Source organism: Ovis aries, chromosome 2 (assembly GCF_016772045.2).
Source record: "Ovis aries strain OAR_USU_Benz2616 breed Rambouillet chromosome 2, ARS-UI_Ramb_v3.0, whole genome shotgun sequence".
NCBI lineage: Eukaryota > Metazoa > Chordata > Mammalia > Artiodactyla > Bovidae > Ovis > Ovis aries.
The window spans coordinates 10,196,615-10,211,712 of record NC_056055.1 but is presented as its reverse complement, the minus strand read 5'-3'; the positions used below and the strand labels follow the sequence as shown (position 1 = coordinate 10,211,712).

Here is a 15,098-nt window from a genome sequence, read left to right as displayed (position 1 = left end):
AGTCATGTGTGAACCTTTGTGACCCTATGGACTGCAGCACACCAGGCTCCCCTGTCCTTCACTATCTCCTGGAGTTTGTGCAGACTCATGTCCATTGAGTCAGTGATGCCATCCAACCATCTCATCCTTTTTTGTCCCCTTCTCCTCCTGCCCTCAATCTTTCCCAGCATCGGGGTCTTTTCCAGTGAGTTGGCTCTGTGCATCAAGTGGCCAAAGTATTGGAGCCTCAGCTTCAACATCAGTCCTTCCAATGAATATTCAGAATTGATTTCCTTTAAGATTGGCTGGTTTGATCAAAGGGACTGTCCAAGGAACTCTCAAGAGTCTTCTCCAGCACCACAGTTTGAAAGCATCAATTCTTCAGTGCTCAGCCTTCTTTATGGTCCAACTCTTACATCTGTACATGACCAATGGAAAAACCATAGCTTTGACTAGACAGACCTTTGTCAGTAAAGCAATGTCTCTGCTTTTTAATATGCTGTCTAGGTTTGTCATAGCTTTCCTTCCCAGGAGCAAGTGTCTTTGAATTTCATGGCTGCAGTCACCATCCGAAGTGATTTTGGAGCCCAGGAAAATCTGTCACTGTTTCCACTTTTCCCCATCCCTTTGCTATGTTGACAGGCAGGCAGAGGTCATCAGGCCTGGAGGCTGAGGATGAAGGCTGATTTTTATTCTGTTAGTTTTTCCTACTATGAGAAGCAGGCATGCTGAGCGTCTGCTCCTGGTTCTGCCCAAGATGACAGAGACACGAAATGATGGCAGCTTGTTCCCTGACCCTCCAGGGGAGCCTGTGGCTCTGGCCTCTGGGACAGTGGGGCAGCTGGCTCTGCTTGCTCTCTCACCATGCAGGTGACGCTGTTTGCCTACTCAGACCTGCTGCTCTTCACCAAGGAGGATGAGCCGGGCCGCTGCAACGTCTTAAGGAACCCCCTCTACCTCCAGAGCGTGAAGCTGCAGGAAGGTGAGTGCTTGCCCGAGATGCCCTGGACTGCCTCCGCTCTCGCCCTGAGTCCTCCTCCTGGTCTGAGCAGCACAGATGGGATGTGTGGTCGGGCCCTGCCCGTGGGTTTGGCTCTCAGTCACTGGTGTTCCAGTCTAGCAGTCCCCGCTGTACACCTTGAACTTTGCAGGGAGATTTCTGCTCCAGCGAGGTTTGGGGAAGGCTCAGGAGTGGAGTGGGAAGAGCGCTGGGTTCAGATAGACCTGTGTTCCAATGTTGGCCCGGCCCCTCCCTACCTGTGTCACCTCAGGCAAGTTCCTGGACTTCTCTGAGCCTGTTTCCTCCTGTGCAAGTAAGGATGCCAGTAGTATCTCAGAAGGTTGCGGTGGAGGTTAAATTAAGTTTGGTTGTTTATGCAAAGTGACTGGCTCACACTGCGTACCCAGGCAATGCTCGTGGCTCCCAACTCACCACACACATCCAGGACAGGAGACCACGGCTGCTTCCCCCAGCCACATGCCCCAGGCCAGAGTCCGGGATGCTGGTGCAAGGAGCTGGCCGGGGCTGGCAAGCAGGAGCACGTGGGAGTGTGGAGCACGTCTCTACCCGAACTTGCCACGGTGGCCCTGCCCTCCACTCGGGAACGGGAAACCAGTGGGAGTATCTGTTGAGAGGTTTGGTTTGGCGCCCGAGGTCTCTGCTGCAAGGGGCTCGGTTTCCTCTCCCAGGTTATGAAAACAACACCAGACCTGTTTGAGCCCGGGTGGCAGGGGCAGGGAGGAAAACATTACCCAGCGAAAGAATTCTGTTTTGACGGCTTGTGCTCCAGGAAAACTTCCTGCTTGTTTGCAAACCCGGCCTGCGCACTTGGTGCCCCCACTGCTCTTCCTCCTTAGAAACCCAGGCCTTGTGAGAACCCCTACTCCCGCAGCCCCACAGGAAGCCACTTACAACTTCTCCTTCTCTGCCTCTGGCTTCCTCCTGCCCACTGAGCAGGGCGGCCACCGAGGGGGAAAAAGCAAGTCACCTTGCTGGGGGCCGAGGCTCTTCTGCTGGGCGGGCTGGGCCTGACCAAAGGCATGATGAGGAGCAGCCCTCTGAGCAAGTTCAGCTCAGATCCTGAGGTTCCAGGGAGCCCCCCAGTGCCTGCAGGAGGGGGGCGACTCTGCCCTTGACTCTTCTGCTGCCACCGCCCCACATCCCTCACACCCAGCTTCCCCTGCACACCCATTCCCATGTCCCTCCCACCCTTTGGACACACATGCACTCACACGCCTGCCCACCCCTGGCTCACACAATCTAGGACCCTGTCATATTTGAGGGGTGCTGGTGGGAGGCTGTGCTCAGTAATACGCACTGATTGGTGATAAGAACCAAAGTGAAAAGTGTGTGAGTCGCTCAGTCGTGTCCAACTCCTTGCAACACTATGGACTGTAGCCCACTAGGCTTCTCTGTCCATAGGATTCTCCAGGTGAGAATACTAGAGTGGGTAGCCATTCCCTTCTTCAGGAGACCTTCTTGACCCAGGGACTGAACCCAGGTCTCCTGCATTGCAGGCAGATTCTTTACCATCTGAGCCATCTCTTGTTCTGTTGTGCTCACCACGTATGTCTGGGGCCTGCAAGCCCAGGACCCTGGTCTACTCAGCCTCTTGCTATAAGGAGGGAGGGAAAAGAAGAGTTACAGACAGGCTGTGCATTGGGTGGGGGCTGGGAGCCATAGGGCAGAGGACGAGCAGAGGGTCATAGCTGGGAGGGGGGATCCTGGGCTCCGCATTGCTGCTGACCTGGGGAACAGCGTCAGCTGGTCCTTTCTCCCTTTTCTGGGCAGCAGTTTCTCTTTCAGTAGCCAGGGTTGGAGCACAGTCCTTCACGTTCCCTCCCAGCCCTGCCATGCCCACATGGACCTGAGATTGCTGTGAGAAGATGGCCGGCGCCCATTCATCTGGCCTCCACCTCTGGCCTGGGCCGGGGTTTGGGGAGATGGGGTGGGTGGAGTCTGCTGAGAACTGGTTGAATCTTCCCCTCCTGGAGGCCACAACCCCAGGCTTGAAGGGAGAGGCAGGGTGAACGTTATCTACCACTGGGTGGCTGCTAGCCAGGGTGGGTGGTGTGAGGCCTTGGGGTGTTGTGGAGAAACCTCCCCTATGCTGAGTTGCCTGTGCAGTCATGGCCTCCCAGGGCTGGAGACTGGGGGTGGCCGCGGCCAGCCCTGCTCAGGAGAGATGCCAGCAGCCACTGGAGCTTATTGGGTTGTTATGTGAGGGCTGTGTGTGTGTGTGTGCCTGTCCTGGGTTGCCAGCCAGATGTTCTGGTGCAAAGAGTCTCACCTTTCTCCAGCAGTGTCAGTCAGCAAGCACAGCAAGCATGGCTCTCCAGGGAGCCCAGGAACTGCTGGGAGCAAAGGAAGTGGCCCAGAGACTGAGCTCTCAAGGTGCACGTTCCAGCACTTAGATGGCTTTAGATTGCTTTCCAGGCATTTGTGGAGCTCTCCCCTGCTCCCCTGCCACTGCTCCCTGAGACAGCCTTGTGGGTCCTGGGGTTGGAGAAGCCCAGCGATCCCTTCTCCAGACGTTGGAGTTGGAGCCACTGGGCCCAGTGTCCTGAGTCCTGGCATCCACAGTCCTGCCCACCTCCGCCACGCCCCCAGAGACTCACGGCAGCAACAAGGCTGGCTTTTAGGAGATGTATCTGCGGCCTCAGCTGGAGCCTCTCTTGGCAGAGTGGTCTCTGATTAACATTGCCGGTGATTCCTAAGGTTTCTTGTCTCTTTCAAATTGACATGTGTGGGGAGTTCAGTTTGGGGCAGAGAAGACGGTAAACACAGAACAGAGCACACCCAGCCTTTCCTGTGGGCTGGGGCTGGCGAGGGCCTTTCCCTGGCAGAGGAGAGTCTGCCCCACCCAGGGAACAAGGACTCTCCATGTGATGTGTCTGAAGGGTGCTTGGCTCCACTGGCCAAGCCCACTCCCAGGGCTGGGCCTGGGCACGGAACTTTGTGGTGCCCAGTGAATGTTTGTTGGGTGAATGAATGGAGGTCCGGAGGGAGACGGGAAGCGAGGCCTGGGTTTGCGGGGCCAGGGTGCACGCCTCCCTCGCTTCCGGCTGGTGGCCACTTAAACCTTGCCCTCCCTCCTCCTGCCCAGCTTCTCCCAGGCTTCAGCCGGAGCTGAAAGGCAGTGTAATGGGAACAGGCGGAGAGCTGGCGCTAACAATCGGGACATCTCCGGTCAGCCGGGGCCCATTGTGGTCTCTTCCTGCCTCTGCCGCCCACTGGCTTTGCTGTTCTTTGTGTTTCTGCCTCCCAGGCGGCCCGCATCCCGCCCACAGTGTATCTTCCTGACCTGCCCTGGTCTCTCAGGATGGCCTGGAAATGTCCAGCTGGTTCTTGGGTTCCCCAACCTCCCTGAGGAGCCCAGGCGCCCCGTCTTAGAGCCTCAGCTGCTTGGGTCCTGGCTGCGGGAGCGCTTGGAGTTAAATTTAGCCAGTTGACATTTTCTAAGCATCTCCTCAGAGCCCCACTCAGTGCTGGCCGCCAGGGTACTAGCAGAGACAGAGACATGGTCCCACTTAAGGAGCCCATGGGCCCGGTGAGATGACAGATGAGTAAACCGGGAGAGGGACAGAGCATGACCTCGTGGTCAGAAATGGGCTTTGGAGGCAGGTGGTCCTCGGTTCGTCTCAGCTCTGCCATCTGCCCACTGCTTGCCTTCTGCAAGGCTTTTTGCTTCCTCAGGCCTCAGTTTCTACATCTGGAAAATGGAGACAACAGCCCTCCGGGCCTGTCTCACGGGTGGAGAGAACTTGGTAACTGGTTGATTTGGGATCTAAGGCCAGGCTTGACAGGGCTCTGGGAAAGTGCCAGAGGGGTCAGACCTGGGCCAGGAAGCCAATTCTGGGCTCCTCTAGCTTATGATTGAGGATCGCCCTTGCATAGCCCATTCCCTTGTAGCTCACTTGGTAAAGAATCTACCTGCAATGAAGGAGATACAGAAGTCATGGGTTTGATCCCTGGGTCAGGAAGGTCCCCTGGAGAAGGAAATAGCAACCCACTCCAGTATTCTTGCCTGGAGAATCCCATGGACAGAAGAGCCTGGCAAGCTACATTCCATGTGATCACAAGAGTTGGACATGTCTCAGCGACTAAACCACTACCCAACCAGCCCAAGGTCCACGGCCCACGTTCCTTGGTTGGGTTCACCCAGAAACCAAGTGGCTCCTTGTTAAACTTCAAAATGGTGCAAGTGGTTGGAGTGTTGGATGGAAAGCCCAAACGTGTGCTGCCTCATGTCCCCTTTCCTTTACACTCGCCCCCATTTCCATACTCTGGAAAGTCCAGAGCCCACGCCTGGGTTCTGGAAGGGTTTCAGGTGAGGCTACGGTTTCTCTCTTGGCTCAGCCACCCTACAGCCTCCTCTTTCTGCCACTGCAGCTCCTTACAGGCACCCCTGGGTTCTGAGTCTTGCTGTCCTTATTTGAGGCTCTGAGCCATGCTGAGTGCTGCCCCTCTTCCATCCTTCTCCCAGAGTGCTGCCAGCACAAGGCCATGACACGGAGCGGATGTCAGTAAGGGTCTGCAGTAATGTGGGGGTGTGGTGCAGGGGGTGGGGGCTGTCGAAGCACAGAGAAGTTTCAAGGCAATCCGTCAGTGATCCCTTGCCACTGGGAATATGTGTCCTAGGTCATATCCCCCTGACCTTGGCCTCCTGTCTCCCTGAGGCTCCCAGCATGCTGGCTTTCCCCTCCCTTCTAGAACCTTCTCCTCTCTCACCTCCAGCTTCTAAAACCCAAATTTCTGTTATTTTCTTACACAGATCTTTTTGTTTCTCCCTTGGCACTAAAGTCTGCTTCTGGAAAGTCAAGGAAACATCCTGGTTGTTTTCTTAAACAAAAGAAACCACCTCCCCTTGTCTCCACCCTCAGCAACGCAAGTAACTGGCAGAAGCTTTGAAATTAGAGGTTTCTTCAACATGACTGACTTCTTATGCAGGGTTCCCCTCCCCCCACCAGCCCATCTCTAGGTGGGGAGAAGCAGAAGGCTTTATTCTAAGTCCAAAGCATACCCCCATTTACTTAGGAGCTATTTTTATCTGACTCTGGCTGGCATCCCTAGCCTTAGGGATAGACTTGCCCAGGAAACTGCCCGTATACTTGTTCCAAGAGGGCCTGGCCTCCACCCACATGAGGGCCTCATTTACTACTTTTCTTAGGAATAGAAAAGTTTTTTCTCTTTTTTAGGAAAAAAAATCTGTTTTTTTCCTTGCCACTTTTACTTTGCAACACATTTTGGTTTTGGGTTTCTTGGTGTTTATTATTTTTTTTTGGCAATTTCTGTGATTCAAGTGTCTGTTGAGGGTTCTGCTTTGAGCCTAGCACTGGTCCTGCTCCTCAAGGAGACAAGGGGCTGGGTCAGGCCTACGTGGTGAGCCCTTGAGAGGTAGGTGTGCAGTGATTGAGAGTGTGGGCTCTGTGGCCAGGTTTCCTGGGTATAAATCTTGGTTCTTCCCTCTTCTACCTGAGGCGGGTTACTCATCCCCGCTGCCCCGGTTTTCTCACATGAATCATGGGTGAGCATACCCCCTGCCTCACAGGGGTTGTCATGAAGGTCCAGCTTACGCACGTGAAACTTTTGGTGCCGTGGTTGGCACCCGGCACTGGGTACGCTAAAGCTCGGTGGCAGTGTAAGTGTTTGCTGTTGTATGTGTGGTGTGGTTATTTCCCTCAGAAAGGACAACCTGCCCGGTGAGGTTGAATGCTTGAAATACAGGAATTTGCTAACCACCCCTGGCCTGTGCTTAGATGAGCGGCCCGTGGGGAGGGCTGCCAGGTTCTGAGGAGCAACCTGCAGTGGTCAGGGAAGGCGGCCTGGAGGAGGAGGCAGGACTTCCCTACCCTGGCGATCCCTTGAGCACAGCTGGTGATTCTCCATCCCCATGCCTTTGCTCATGCTGTTCCCAGCTTCCAGAGTGCCCTTTCTTCCCAGCTTGAGTTCAAGCTCAAAAAGGTCCTCCTCCAGGAAGCCTTCCCTGACAGCTGGGGCTTATCTCCTGGCTCTTGTGTTTCCAAAGCACACAGACCAAATCACCTTCTGCCCTAGGGTGGGTATTCTGTCTCAGCTGCTCTGCTGGAGGAGGGGCAAGCGGCCAATAGGCCTCCCAGCTGTGGCCCAGGTGGAGAGGGTTTGGTGAGTGGTTGAGTGTTGGACTCTAGACCAAGGGTCAGAAAACTCTAGGAGAACACACTGAGGGGTTGGGCCTGGGCTGGGAAGCCATCTCTAGGCTCCACCCAGCGTGTGATTGGGGTCTCCCCTCACCCCACCTCATAGTCCACAGAGTCCACGCATTCCTCAGTGGTTCCTTGTGGCATTTCAAAATGACAAAGGCAGTGTGCTGCCTCCGTGTCCCTCATCGCCAGGGGCATGGTGAGAAAGACGCCCCCTGGGATGGCTGACAGTCCCCTGCACCCTGCGCGTGGTGCCCAGAGGCTGCTCCTGGCTGCCTCGCGTGGAGGGAGAGCTCATCACTCCTCGGATCAGGCTGACCTGCAGGCAGAGGCCTCACAGCTATACCTCAACCTATTTAGTGATCAAGTGGGCTTTCCTCCTGAAATTTCACTGCCCCGAGAGCCTGCCCCTTCTTCCTCTTTTTGCAGGAAGTACCACACACAGTCCTGTGGGCGAGAGACCCGGAGGTGCTCAAGCAAGTGGCTGAGACTCGGTAGCCAATTCTAACATAAGTCTTCCTTGTTGTTCCCTCAAAGGTTCTTCAGAAGACCTGAAATTCTGTGTGCTGTATCTCGCAGAGGTGAGTGCCTCCTCTGAATTTGAGGAGAGGGTCCTGTGTCCCGGGGGTGGAAGGAAGATGTTGGGCTGGGTCCTAGTGCCGGGTTCTGAGGCTTCTCCACACCTACTCCTCCAGTGGTTCTGGGCAGGCCCACGACGGCAGTGCCCCGCTCTGTGGAGTGGGACAGAGTGCTCCGCACCAGGGTCTCTTACCTCTGTGTAGAAGAGCAGTGGGCGTGAAAATGCTTAAAGAGGAAAGAAGGACCCTGTGGCCTCCTGCTCAGGACTTCCTGGTCTCCAGTCCCTGTAAGGGTCACAGTGAGGCTGTGGCCTGTCAGGTCAGGCATCACCCTATTCATGGTGGCTAAAGAATCTGCCTGCAATGCAGGAGACCTGGGTTCTATCCTTTGGTCAGAAAGATGCCCTGGAGAAGGCAATGACTACCCACTCTAGGATTCTTGCCTGGGAAATCCCATGGATAGAGGAGCCTGGTGGGCTACAGTCCCTGGGGTCACAAAGAGTTGGACACAACTGAGCGACTAACAACAGTCCTCTAGAGAGGGCCCTGATTCTCGTGCCCACCTCTTTCCTCCTCTCTTTCTGGAAGATACCACCTACATCCCCCTCCTGCAGGGTCTTATCAATGTTTTAAAAAGGGCTGAAGGTAACTGTACCTTTACCTGGGCCAGAAAATGCACATGGAAGAAACCATCCAGCGTCTGAATTTTGGGCTGGAGTGACACCCACTCAGTGGGTTGGATGCTCCTCCCTTCTTCAGGCTGCTTATCCCAGTCCCATCAGAAGCTCAACTGGACACTGCACCTTTGCTGAGCTAACTGGAGCCAAACAGCTTAATGCTTGATGTGTTTTGGGAGATGAAATATCATTTATTGTTGCAGTTCAGTCGCTCGGCTGTGTCTGACTCTTTGCGACCCCGTGGACCGCAGCATGCTAGGCTTCCCTGTCCTTCACCATCTCCCGGGGTTTGCTCAAACTCACGTCCATTGAGCTAATGATACCATCCAACCATCTCATCCTCTGTCGCCCTCTTTTCCTCCTGCCTTCAGTCTTTCCCTCCTGCCTTCAGTCTTTCCCAGCATCAGGGTCTTGTTCAGTGAGTTAGCTCTTCGCATCAGGTGGCCAAAAATATCATTACCCAGGGGTTTAATCAAAGGAGGCCTTGTGATGGAAAAACAGAACTACTTAGCCATTCAAATTTTTTTCAGTTTTCAGCAAATTTTCTTACTCCTTGTACCTCTGTTCATATGAGTCTGCTACTAGTTGCAAGCAGGGATTTGTTAGACCCATTCCTTCCCTCTGCTTCTGTTTGTCTGTCTTACCCAGTAACAGCCCTGGGAAACTGTCCGTCTTGTGGGAGAGTGCACTGGCCACACGTTATGGGTGAGGCCTGGTCTGCGCTGGCTGGCCAAGAGGAGTACACCCTTTTGAGAAGGAATTTGCATGTCGTTTGTGATTGGAAGATCATTCTTTCAGTTCCAGGCACATCCCCTTTAGGTGACCAGACCCCTGAGGTTAAGACAGTTGATGAGATGTTAGCTTCAGGGGACAGCAGGGAGTCCAAAAGGCAGTGGACATTGTTGGAGCTGAGCTGGGGACCCCGGCAGCCTGGGATGGCCATTTGAGGTCTGAAAAGGCATCAGTATCCTCCCGTGTCAGCGTATCCCCACCGAGCACAGGAAGTAGCTGGTGGAGACGTTTCAGGGCTGGCGTGAGTTCGTTTGGCCTGGAGCCGAGTGAGGAGCTTAGGAGAGGCTGGGAGGCAGGCTGGGAAGTGTCGGAGCTTTGGCCTTTCCAGCCTCACCCATCTGGATTCCAGTTCTCTCCAGCGGGGCCTGAAATGAGGCTCCCAGTTCTTTAATGCCAAGAGAGCTATTCCTGCCAGGCTGGGGTTATTTTTCCCAGAGAAAAGCACTTGTGCTCCTTGGTTTCCAGGGAGCTGTGACCTCCTAGCCCTCCAAAGACTGATGAAGGCATATTGATCTGGGCCCTTTTATTTCAGTAAAGTGTCAGGTGATCCGACCCCAAGGGGCTGGAGGATTGAAGCTCACAGGCAGCCAGAAGCCTCTCTTTTCTCTTAATGGGCTGCTCTTTACAAGAGGCATGTCTGTAACACACGGAAGACAAGATCCCTGCCTGCCCTGCGGCCCGGAACAGGCCTGCCAACTGTGGTTTTGAAACCCATGGAGAACTCCAGACTCGTGTCTTAGTTGGCATTTCCAGCAAGTGGTTTTTCACTGTTTCCTAACACGCAGGTGGTGTCCAGAGAAGAAACCAGGGCCAGAGAGTCAGGATTTTAGGGGTGGCTTTCCAGTCTGCATTGAGAGAGCACCAACTGCCTGGGGCGGGCGGGGGCGGGGGGGGGGGGGGGGGGAGTGGAAGGCGGCTGCTCTGATTGTTCCCCAGCAGTAGGTCCTGGTTAGTTATCAAGTGGGTTGGATTGACCTGAGCAGTTCTCGGCCCTGGGGCCTTAATTTCCCTGGACAGGTGTCCCTCAGCCCGTGCAAATCCTTGAGACAGATGCAGCCTATGACTGGCTGTACCAGGGGCATGGGGTCAAAGGGCACATGGGTTGGGGACTATCTGCAGAGAATTTGATCCTGGCTTTACTAATTTAAGAGTCTTCACTTGGGGGTTAGGAAGACCTAGACTGGAATCTTGACCCTGCCATTTCGTAACTGAGCGATCTGAGCAAGTCACACACTCATCTCTGAAACGAGGCTGTTGAGGCCTACCTTATAGGGTTGTTGCAGTGATTAAATGAGATTCAATAAGATACTGTGTCCAAGCCACTTAGCACAGAACCTGCCACATGGTGAGTACTCAATAAAGGGTAGCTATTATTCCTTTTAGCGTCATAACAGGGGGAGAGCTTTTCGTATTCATTTACTCTCCATTAGCAACATCACCAATGATTTATTGATCCTCTAAAATAAAAACTAAGAGGAGTATCTCACATTCTTTGTAATGTACATTCTTTGTAATGTAACAGTACATATACTGTTAAATAAAGGAGGCAAGATCGCAGGTTCTGGAGGAGGCAGAAGACAGACTCTGAATCCCTGCTCTCCCGACACTTCTTGGGGCTGCCGACTTAACCTCTTTAAGCCTGAGTTTTCTCATCTAAAAGATGGTAACGGCTGTGTTTCTCCTTCCTCCCTATGTCATAGGGTCACTGGGAGAATTGAATTAAGTAAGAGAACATCTGTCACAGCAAGTGAACAAACATAAATTGTAGTAGAAGAGGTTTTCGTTTTTATAAGGATAATATTAATTCAGGAACAAGGAGGTTGAGGCAAGATGGGGTTTTAAAGAAGGGAGGCAAGAGGAGCTGAGTTTCTAGTTGGCATTGGGATTGCTCAAAAGAATCCACCTGCCAATACAGGAGACACAAAAGAAGTCCAGTCCTGGGTCAGGAAGATCCCCTGGAGAAGGAAATGGCTACCCACTCCCGTATTTTTGCCTGGAGAATTCTATGGACAGAGGAGCCTGGTGGGTTACAGTCTATAGGTTGCAAAGAGTTGGACATGACTCAACACACACACACACACAAACACACACACACACACACGTATGTTTGAATGCAGAGGTCTGGGCCCAGTGCTGTCGTATCTGGAGAAAGCTTAGCTCGCCAGCTGGTGGTCAAGGAGGCCCTGCCTCCAAGTGAGTTTCCTGAGGATGGTTTCAGGGCAGCTTACAACCTTGACCTTGGAGCCTGATATTTGAGGACACAGTGCATATGAGTGTTCAAACTGATGAGTCAGGTCACAGAGTGGACCAAGAGAGACCCAGGCAGGCAGTGGGGGCCCCTGATTTAGGCAGATGGCAATTCAGCCTTCCTGGAGGGGGCTGGCTCCAGGCTCTCCCTCTCGTCCAGGCCAGCCTCCCACACTCCAGGCAGCAGTTGGAGAGGAGGCTTGGGAGCTAGGGCATCCCCGGAATGTGTGAGCATCTAAGACAGCCAGCCCCCAACCCTCAACTGGGCCTAGGTTTAGATCCTTGGGGCCTCAGATACCTTCTTAAGGTCATGGATGGGAAGGTGCTTTTTAAAATGGATAATTAGATAAAGGGAATTATTATTAAGGTAGAATCTGCTTCAGAAAAGAAAGAGCAGGGGAAGTTGGGGCTCAGGGAGTTGAAAGGATTTGCTGAAGCCCAAATAGCTAGGTAGAGGCAGGCCTGGGAGGCTTGTGTGTGCATGCGTGCACGCTAAGTCGCTTCAGTCGTGTCCCGATTCTGTGCCACCCCATGGACTGTAGCCCGCCAGGTTCCTCTGTCCATGGGATTCTCCAGGCAAGAATGCTGGAGTTGGTTGCCATGCCTTCCTCCAGGGGTTCAGGCCAGGGCCAAATTCGTGGCCTTTCCACACTGACAGTGTTTCTAAGTGAGAAGGGACCCTAGTCCCTGCCCTGCCCCTCCTCTCTCTGGGTGAGTGTGGCAAGACAGGGAGCAGATGGCTCTCTGATCAGCTCCTGCCCCACCTGGCTTCTCTCTGGGGCATCTTGGGGTGAGTCCTTCCTTGCAGTGGGCTGGGGGTTCTGGCAAGTGGAAGTCTGTTATTAAGTGGTAGAATTGCCTAACCACATCCACTCAGTTCCCTGAAACCAAGAGGTGGGGCTTTCTTTCCGCTCTCCTCTGATGCTTCTAGGAAGAACAACTCTGAGCACTTTGGGGCTGGCACCCTGGGAATACTTAGTTTGGGAGGTGGCCCTTGCCTGAAGGGTGGTTTCCCTGAGGGCCAGGTCAGATGGTAGGGGAGGAAAAGTGCTCAAATGCTACTCCATGAGGCTGATAACCATCCCAGCTCAGAGCCTTGGCACTTGCTGTTCCTTCTGCCTGGAACAGTTTCTCCCTAGCACTTTCCTTGGCAGCTCTTGGTCATTCAGCCTTGGCTGGGTGCTGCCCCTCCAGAAAGGCTGGGTCTGTCTATTGGGCTCAGATAGGACCTCTCCCTTTCGGCCTTTCCACAGTTTATAATTACCTTGTTTAATTGTTTCTTGTCTCTGCCCCCATCCTAAGGGCAAGAACTCAGCCTCTCTTATTTCCCTCTTCACCCCCAGGGGCCTAGCACAGTCCTTGACACAAAACAGGTGCTCAATAAATATTTCTTAAACAAATGAAGTACCAATAATGAAGATAGCTGCTGTTTGTTGAAAGTGTTAGTTGCTCAGTCATGTCTGACTCTTAGTGACCCCATGGACTGCATCCTGCCAGGCTCCTCTGTCCATGGAATTCTCCAGGCAAGAATACTGGAGTGGGTAGCCATTCCCTTCTCCAGGGGATCCTCCGAACCCAGGGATCGAACCCAGGTCTCCTGCATTGCAGGCAGATTCTTTACCATCTGAGCCATCAGGGAAGCTGTTTGTTGAGGCCTGGGTTATTGCTTGCCCTCCTGATAGCTCTGAGAGGTAGGTGACATCATGGTCTTTCCCATCTTACAGATTTCTCTGAGGCTGACAGCTAGGAAGCAACAAAGCTGAGATTCAGACCAGTCCTATCCAACTGCAAAACGAGGAAGGACTGCATAGAATTCTACACTGTCCTTTTCTATGTTCTGAGCCATCCAGCTCACACCCTCAGCTCCCTGGCTGAGTTCATCAAATCGCAGCCCTCTGCGGTTATAATCAAATTCCAGCGGAGACAGAAAGAGCTCGCCACTCCCTGCGCAGAGCGCAGAGCGTCCTGGAGAGGATGATAACGCGGGGCGTGTTGTTCCTCCCCTCCCCGCTCCCAGCACATTCTGGCTCCTTCGGGGCTGACTCCCTGGGTCCCCGCAGCTCCCTGGTGCCTGTGCCAAGGCTGGCCTGGGTTTGACCTCATTCCGAGAGTCTCCTGGGAGCCAGAGCTCACTGAGACCTTGACTGGCCAAGTGCGATACTAGGCCTGGATGAAAAAGGCCTTCCTAGAAGGGGTTTCAGGTCTAGTTGGGGAGATGAGATTGCAGCACTTAACAAGGTTAAATAGCAAAGTGAGATTTAAATGGCAGCAGTGCCAGAAGCTTGCACTCAACTGAGCTGAACAGTCATTGATCAGACCCAGCTCATGTGTCAGGCAGCAGCGGGGCTGTTGAAGGCCATGCCACTGCTCTCCAAAGACTTTCCGGAGGAACCCAGGTCCTGTGTGGGTACCCATCTCACCCTGGTCTTGTGATTAGATGAGTGTGCTGACGTAAGGGAGGGCTCCTCGCTCCACAGAACAAAAGAGGGGCAGAGACCTCGGCCCTCTGGGTCCCCCACGCGCTCCCCCAGCAGTCGCCTTCTGCCTCCTGTTCCCGGGGGTGACCTCACCATGGCAGTCCGTGGCTCTCCACAGGACTCCACTGTGTTGGGAACCACTGCCTCCCTCCCCCTAGCCCGTGGGCACAGGGCTTGCCAGCTGGCCCCCGAACCAGCTCCCCTGCTGTCTGGCTGCCTCGATGTCACCGGGGATTAGTGTGCGTGTTTGTGGCTTTCAGCGGTCACTCCCCGCCCTGCTGCAGCCTCACCTACTGGATGGTTAGGGTTGGGCTCGGGCCGGGAGCCCCCTGAACCAGGGAGCAGCCCTGACTGCCCCTTTCTCTGTTTCCTCTGACGTCAGAAGGCAGAGTGCTTATTCACTTTGGAAGCGCACTCGCAGGAGCAGAAGAAGAGAGTGTGCTGGTGCCTGTCGGAGAACATCGCGAAGCAGCAGCAGCTGGCGACTCCGTCCCCCGACAGCAAGGTAAGGGCCTCGCCGGGGGCCGCAGCCCTGGTCCCCCACCCTGGCCAGCCCGGACCCCCGAGCCTCTGAACTGAGCTTGAGACCAGCCTGAGCTCAGCACTTGGAACTGGGCAGCAGGCTCTTGGCAAGAAGCTGAGAGCGTCTCTCTCCTGGCGTGTCCCTGGATCCGCTGAGCGAGTTCGAGGGCACTCGCTCGGGTAGAGCGGCAGAGCCAAACTGAGCGTGACCCATCAGTTCTCAGCCCTGTTCTCTAATTCGCCTGTGGCAAGGTCTAGCTCGGACTGGCCTTCCTTCTGCTGCCTGGCACGTGGTCCCCCCTCTTCGTCTTGCCCAAGGATAGCACACTGGTGTTTAAAACTGGCCCAAGGCAGACATAATTGGGAATGGATGCTTATGGCAGAAAGAAGCCATGCTGTTTCAATGCAGGCCACAGCCAAGTGGAGGCAAGTGGAGTTTTCTGGGGACTGGGCCCTGCCAGCTGGAGCATCAGGGAGATTAGAGATCTCCTAAAGAGATCAGCCGAAGCTGATCTGGGGACGGGCAGCTGGTCCTGTGCCTGTGGAGGGCGGTGGGACCAGAGCTGGACCCACTGTCCCCCGGATGCCCGCCCCAGGCACAGTTGTATCCCCCATTTGTGAGTCCCTTCTCTTGCTGAACGTGC

At 54.3% G+C, this 15,098-nt stretch overlaps 1 protein-coding gene across 5 annotated transcripts in view; it reads left to right on the top strand.

The window, feature by feature from the left end:
• The window catches only part of RGS3 (regulator of G protein signaling 3), a 136,387-nt gene that overhangs the window by 59,104 nt on the left and 62,185 nt on the right, over nucleotides 1-15,098 (top strand). For all 5 annotated transcript variants that reach the window (XM_042242856.1, XM_060408876.1, XM_027964091.2 and 2 more), the window contains 3 exons: nucleotides 850-961; nucleotides 7,699-7,742; nucleotides 14,315-14,437. In XM_042242856.1, the coding sequence (XP_042098790.1) occupies nucleotides 850-961; nucleotides 7,699-7,742; nucleotides 14,315-14,437 (279 nt within the window). The remainder of the gene's footprint in view (nucleotides 1-849; nucleotides 962-7,698; nucleotides 7,743-14,314; nucleotides 14,438-15,098) is intronic.